The 7387-nt window shown below is 41.0% G+C and overlaps 1 protein-coding gene across 1 annotated transcript; it reads right to left on the reverse strand.

The window, feature by feature from the left end:
• Positions 1–1683: 1683 nt before the first annotated feature.
• Positions 1684–7182, reverse strand: LOC136701527 (tripartite motif-containing protein 16-like). The gene is made up of 6 exons (XM_066676096.1): positions 6571–7182; positions 6249–6344; positions 5871–6104; positions 5537–5696; positions 5110–5166; positions 1684–4625 (listed from the first exon to the last, which is right to left on the reverse strand). Exons 1-6 carry the CDS (start codon positions 7159–7161, stop codon positions 4096–4098), a joined length of 1668 nt encoding a protein of 555 aa, XP_066532193.1. The 5' UTR covers positions 7162–7182; the 3' UTR covers positions 1684–4095.
• Between the last annotated feature and the right edge of the window lie 205 nt (positions 7183–7387).

The raw sequence follows: 7387 nt of genomic DNA on the forward strand, positions 1-7387 counted from the left end.
CTCTACTCCAGAGAATCCAATTCTATTGTCATGAATGAATGAATGAATGATAGTCCTTCTAAAAATTCACATGCACAATCCAGGTAAGAAGAAAGGGAGGCTTTCTGACAGTCTAAGCCAGTGTTATCCAACTTTGATCCTTTTCTACCTGTTCAAACAAACTTGATTCAACTAATTTTGTGAGTAGGGTGTTCCAGGACCTGGTTCTGATGCCAAATCAAAGCATATGTGATCATCTGAACGCAAAGAATAACACATAATACTCTACAACAAGGACATGCTTCTTTAAATAATCATTTAAAACCATGCAAAGGAACTAGATGACGTACAGTGAACTTTGAATGTCTGTTTATATTCTTAGTTTTAAGTTGAGCCAAATTTCCTGAAAGGTTGCACCACTATCTTGGAATTCATTAAACAATAACTACATTACAGTGAATGTTGTAGCTACATGCACTGACTCTACTGTCATATACACCCACAATGACTGAGTGCTCATGGTAGGTTTGCTGAATATTATGATTATTTGCAAATTATTAGCATCATTTCTCCCATGTCCATTAATGGAAAGGAGCTGCTTTAAATATTTATTTGAATAGTGGGCCATTTTCTATAGTGTTACCTAAGGGTTTACACATTTAAACTGATTATAATCCAATACTGTGCTAAAACAAATAATACAGTCCTATAGTTCTGTAATCAAATTAAAATAATGATTGTAGACATGAGAGACCTAATGGATTTAATAAGTTTGCAATTCACCCCATAATCATTCATTATCTGTAACCGCTTATCCAGTTCAGGGTCGTGGTGGGTCCAGAGCCTACCTGGAATCATTGGGCGCAAGGCGGGAATACACCCTGGAGGGGGCGCCAGTCCTTCACAGGGTAACACAGACACACACACACATTCACTCACAACCACTTCTGAGTTGCCAATCCACCTGCAACGTGTTTTTGGACTGTGGGAGGAAACCAGAGCACCTGGAGGAAACCCACGCAGACACGGGGAAGACACACAAACTCCTCACAGACAGTCACCCGGAGCGGGAATCGAACCCACAACCTCCAGGCTCCTGGAGTTGTGTGACTGCGGCACTACCTGCTGTGCCACCTTTGCCACCCTCTCCATAATCAGATTACCAAAAATATATAATTAAAATATCAGAAGTACTATGTATTTCGTTTTCACTGAAACCTCAAATTTTAACCTATAACTAGTAGAGGGTACCTAGTTCTGTTGGAGAGAAACTATGCCCTTTTTTCAAATAACAAAGGCTGCTTTTACAACATTCGCCTTCCCACAAAACATAAATTGCCCACTTGATACATACGCCCCTCCCACTTGCTGGTTTCCGCCCACTTGCGGGCCTCCGGCCTGCAGAGATATCTACTTGAAGACAACTGGACTTTAACAGCACTGTTGTATCTTTAAATGTTCATTTACAGTGTTTATACCTTTAGTAACCAATAACGTACCTCTATCATACCTTTTTTATTGAGAATGTACTTTGAATACAGTCAGACACCTGTAGAGACACTACTGTGTTCTACACAGATCCAGTCAGAACCAGACACAGTGCAGTGTTTCATTTATTAGTTTATTAACGCATGTAGAGAATCAGTGTCCTACAGATACATCCCACATTCTCTGTTAGGAACAACACACAGCAGAGGAGCTGAATAAATATATTCTATAGAACACAGGACCTGATTGTTCAAGCTCTTCAGTGAGGTAGGGTACAGCAGCAGAAATATTAAGATGTGCACTGGACCTAGAACACACCACAGGACCCCAATCCTAAAGACATGACATGGGAAGACTGTGGAAGATCTGGAAGTCTGTAGGAAGAAGATGCTTTAGAACAGCTGCTGTTCTCTGTGTTCACTGTGAAGACGTGTAGTAGATAAAGAGCTTTAATGAAGTGGACTCCGTGGCCCAACTACTTAGATCATACTTGCATAAAAATAACATATATGAAAAATTGCAATCTGGTTTTAGGCCACACCATAACAGGCTTTAGTTAAGATAACAAATGGCCTGATCGAGGCTGAGTATCCATGCTAGTTCTACTCGACCTTAGTGCAGCTTTTAATACAATTGATCATACTATTCTGCTAGAAAGATTAAAAACATGGTTGGAATAACAGGAACGGCCCTATCATGGTTTAAGTCTTACCTCACAGATCGCTACCAGTTTGTAAGAGTAAATAATGTTTTTTTCTATTAATACAAAAATGAGATTTGTAATTCCCCAAGGCTCCATTTTAGGACCTTTATTATTCATATTATACATGCTGCCACTGGGCAGAGTTATTAGCAGGCATGGCATTACCTTCCACAGTTACGCAGATGACACACAGTTATACATATCAGCCAAACCAGAAGACAAACCAACACTAAAGAAAATGGAGGACTGTGTTAAAGAAGTGAAGCATTGGATGTCATACAATTTCCTTCTGCTTAACAGCAACAAAACCATGTTCTCCTTCTAGGTCCAAAACCTGCTGTAAATAAGGTATCAGACTTAATACATAATTTTGACTTCCCTGTTCTCCCTAGCTCATCAGCTAAAAATCTGGGTGTTATAATTGATTCAGATCTATCATTCGATCAGCATATAGGTAACATTACAAAGACAGCTTTCCTACATCTTCAGAACCTCGCTAAGTTAAGAAATTCCTTATCCCTCCCAGATGTGGAAAAATTAGTTCACGCTTTTATTACATCAAGAATAAATTATTAAAATGTACTTTTATCAGGATGCTCCAGCAGAAACTTGAGTAAACTCCAGTTAATTCAAAATGCTGCAGCCAGGGTCCTCACTAAAACTAGAAAATTTGATCATATCAGCCCAGTCTTATCGGCCCTTCACTGGCTTCCAGTTAAATTTCGTATTGATTACAAAATTCTTTTACTCACGTATAAATCCCTACATGGTCTCACCCCTGATTACCTGCGAGACCTCATCATGCACTATGAACCACCAAGATTACTCAGATCTCAGGGCACCGGCCTCTTACTAGTACCCAGAATTCATAAGACTTCAGCGGGGGTGAAAGCTTTCTCCTACAAAGCCCATCAGCTCTGGAACAATCTTCTAGCTAGTGTTCGGGACGCAGACACAGTCACTATGTTTAAGTCTAGGCTCAAAACACACTTGTTCAGTTTAGCCTTTGGCAACTAACCTCTGTCTAGTTTAAGGTTGTCGTTTCAGGAACTCATGGACATGGGGAATCAGGGTAAACGTGAATGATGTGCAAGTTCTCTTGTTTGGAGCGGAAGGATGTCTTTGCCTGAGCTCCTTCTGGTTTCCCTCCACCCAGTCTGTTACAGTCAGATCCGTCACTACACTAAAGAAAATATTCACATGCTCTTTTTCTGAGAAAATGGTGGCCCACTGATGGAAGATTGTTTGCTGGATTCTCCTGCGGCCCAGACCAGATGCTCTCACCATGATCAACTACACTGAAGTAGAAATGGACTCAGATTAGCAACACTGACTGATTCTTCCAATCTGATACACTATTATTATGCCCCAAGATTGATGTCACTATTATTATTATTATTATTATTATTATTATTATTATTATTATTATTTAGCATAATGACACTTCATTGGCGATCATTTAAAATTTAATCTATAGTTTGATCAGAGGAGGATGGGTCCCCTTTGTGAGTCTTGGTTCCTCCCAAGGTTTCTTCCTCCAGCCTCGAGGGAATTTTTCCTTGCCACTGTTGCCTTCGGCTTGCTCACATTGGGCTTTGATTTAAATGTTCTGTTCTGAAACTGTGAAGCTGCTTTGTGACAACATCAATTGTAAAAGGCACTATATAAATAAATTTTATTTAATTTTAATTTGACTATAGGGTTGAAAGATTGTTTTTTACGTTTTTAAAATTAAAATCTCAGAGAAATATTTGCTGTTTACAAACAAAAAAGTTGTTTAGAACAGAAGCTTATAGTCTGATCTTTGGAAAGACTGTCCTCATTTGTTTCATTAAGGAGAGAACAACAACAGAAGAAGAAGTGTTTAGGAACCTATTGTTTAACAGATGGATGTTGGTCTCCATTAATAAAGCTCTCACTAATGTTCATATTGAATCACAGAACTTCACAGTGTAGTCAGTATAAAAAATCCGGATCCCAGCGTAGAGCGGCTGAGTGAAGGTTGTGTGGACAGTGTGAAGGAGGGTCATTGTGTCAGAGACGCTGTAGAAGGACAGAGTCCCTGTGCCGTGATCCACATACACTCCTATTCTGGAGGAGGATGGGGCTGAGATCTCAGTCTTAATGCTGTTGTGCCAGAAAGAGAGAGAGGGAGAACACTCCAGACTCCAGGACTGATGATTACCTCCAAACCAAGCATCATTACCTGCTCCTGTCCTGTTGATCTCTTTATATGAGACTGCTATGTAAACACGGTTGTCACTGCTCACCTCAACCTCCCAGTAACAGCATCCACTCACAATCTCCTTACTCAGAACCTGACACCAGAATTCAAATCTCTCTGGATGGTCAGAGTATGGTTGGACACAGTCAGTGCTGCTGACCTCTCTGTTGTCCTCAGACAGAATGAGGTATTTCTGAATTGTGTTGGGATCCAGAGTCAGTCGACAGAAATCTACAAAGAAGAAGACTTCAGTTTATGCTTTGAAGACCACTTTATGTCATTTCCTTTGATGTAATATACACATTTAAAATTTCCAAGTCAGATAAGTATGAAAGCTACTTTCCCTGTAAAAGTAAAGTATGAAAGTATTTTCCCTGTAAATAAATTACATGACTTTATTATGATTCATCAGCTGTTGTTCTTTTCTAATGTCTTTAAATTCACAGTCCCTTCAAACAGAAACACAGAATATTACAAAAAAACTGTAATTTACTGTCATTAAAAAATAGTGTGTATGCCTGTGTGTGTGTGTGTGCTTATATTATGTGTGTGTGTGGGTCTATGTTGTGTGTGTGTGTGTGTGTGTACGTGTGCTATGTGTGTGTGTGTGTGTGTGTGTGTGTGCTGTGTGTGCTGTGTGTGTGTCTATGTTGTGTGTGTGTGTGTGTGTGTGTGTGTGTGTGTGTGTGTGTGTGTGTTTGTGTGCTTTACATACGTTGTAGAAAATCTTCTCTGGTCTTTGGTTCCGAGAGTAAAATCTGAACGGCTGCAGCTGTGGAGACACAACACAATGAAGAATGAACAGCAGAAAAACAGAGACTCTGTTCTGTTCAGATGTTAGAGAAAGTGAATCAGACTCTACAGATTTAAAGCTAAAACACTAAACTGTGGAGTGCTACATCCTCCAGCTATAGAGGCACTGCAGACAGTTTCTCATGTAGACCTTGTCTGTTTATGACGTGTGTAGTTGGCTGGAGTTTGGAATGTTGAAAAATCCCCATCAAGACTTTTAAAACAACCTAAATACAACAGACTGGGGAAATGTGTCCCTGATTCTGTGTCAGTCTCTAGTGTAGACACTCTAACACTCCACACACACCTCATTTCACCCTGTCACTGATCAAACAGCAGGACACTCTCACCTTGTTCAGAGACTGTGTTGAGTTTCTCTTCACAGAATTGTTCCAGTTGATTTTTCAGTTCAGAGAGAGATTTGCTCACTTCATTAAATGAGGGACATTGACGGATGAAGATGTTGGAGGAGTCCTCAGATCCAGAAGAGACACAAAGAGCCTGTAGACTCTACACAAATCAACATCAATTTAACAAATAAACAATGATAATAAAGTGCTACAGACAAACTACATACTTCTGTGAACAGACACAACTCCCTCGTATTCATTTCAGGTGAAACATAAGAAACACAGAACATTAAAGAAGATGGAGTTCCTCTGTGATTCAGACAGTGGTCGTTACCTGGAGGAATTGGATGTGATCGTCTGTGTGTGAAAGCTGCTCCAGCTCAGTGTCTCTCTTCTTTAGATCAGAGATCTCCTGCTCCAGTTGTTGAATGTGTTCTTCAGCTCGACTCAGTACAGCCTTCTCCTGAGCTATGATCAGCTCTGTTACCTCAGAGCGTCTTTCCTCAATAGTGCGGATCAATTCAGTAAAGATCCTCTCACTGTCCTCCACCACTGTCTGTGCAGAGCTCTGTTAGACACACAGCGACCAGATGGAGTTCTGTTTAAAGCTCAACTATCATTCGCTCTCTTACTGTGTCTCCAGACGTCTTATTGTCCACAGTGTCACTGTCTGAATGGAGGAGAGAGTGACTGAGGGGTGTTCACTACTCACCTTAAGAGTGTTTACAGCCTGTTTCAGCTTCTGAAGCAGCTTCTCTTTCTCCTGGATTCTCTGCTCTGTTTCCCCTCGCACCTCCTTCAACTGACTCTGAGAACAAAGACATTTTGTTGAGTCATCTGTGATTTATGAGAATATGGGTGTTTTCTGGTCAAATATTTACTGACAGGTTTCGATTTGTTTATTACAGTGAGTCAATCGTAGCACATTTCTGTAAAACTTCCTGATTTGAATGGAAGCAGTTTTAAGTGGAAGAATAAATAAAGCCAGTTTTAGATGATAATACTGACTGATTCTGAAAGATTGCAGCTCTCACCTGTCTCTCAGCTCTCTCTGCTACAGCAGCCACTGTGTCATGGCCTCTGTGTTCGTGCATTGTACACAAATAACAGATGCACGTTTGGTCGGTGCGACAGTAGATCTCCATCAGTTTGTCGTGCTGAGGGCAGATCTTCACTCGGAGTCGTGTGGAAGCTTTGACCAGTGTGTGATTTTTCCATGAAGGAACTTTGCTGTGAACTTTAAGATGAATTTTACAAAGTGAAACTAAACAAATCAGACAGGACTGGACAGATTTGTGTTTCCTCCCGGTGCAGAAATCACACTCCACATCTCCAGGTCCAGCGTAACAGTGAGCAGGAGAAGTTGATCTGAGCTCTGTCTTCTTCAGTTTCTCCACCACTTCAGCTATAACATTATTTCTGCGTAGAACAGGCCTGGGAGCGAAGGTCACTCTGCACTGTCGGCAGCTGTAGACTCCCTTCTGATCCTCCTGATCCCAGCAGTTGTTAATACACACCTTACAGAAACTGTGTCCACAGGGAACAGCCACTGGATCCTTCAGCAGATCCAGACAGACTGGACACACGAACTGATCCTGATCGACTGAAATACTGGCCTCTGCCATTGTCCTGCACTCACAGACTGAGAGAGAGCAGCACTCTGAGTTCACTTTCATTTTCCTCTGAACTGAGGAGGAGTGGCTTCCTGGTTCTGCTTTTCAGAGAGAGAGAGAGAGAGAGAGAGAGAGAGAGAGAGAGGAGGATCAAATTACATGGAGTTACTAAGTAGGAGTGTCTCATTTAAAGCCACATTGGCCATTCTCACAATGCGTGCCAGTGTACAAACTGCTT

The sequence above is a fragment of the Hoplias malabaricus genome, chromosome 7, assembly GCF_029633855.1.
Source record: "Hoplias malabaricus isolate fHopMal1 chromosome 7, fHopMal1.hap1, whole genome shotgun sequence".
NCBI lineage: Eukaryota > Metazoa > Chordata > Actinopteri > Characiformes > Erythrinidae > Hoplias > Hoplias malabaricus.

Bases quoted from the DNA above. Each gene is read 5' to 3' on its own strand.
- LOC136701527 (XM_066676096.1), bottom strand. From the start codon at position 7,161: ATGGCAGAGGCCAGTATTTCAGTCGATCAGGATCAGTTCGTGTGTCCA. The intron at 6,345-6,570 runs GTGAGAGCTGCA...CTTTGTTCTCAG, and splicing joins CAGAGAGAGCTGAGAGACAG to AGTCAGTTGAAGGAGGTGCG. The intron at 5,697-5,870 runs GTAACGACCACT...TGATTTGTGTAG, and splicing joins ATCACATCCAATTCCTCCAG to AGTCTACAGGCTCTTTGTGT.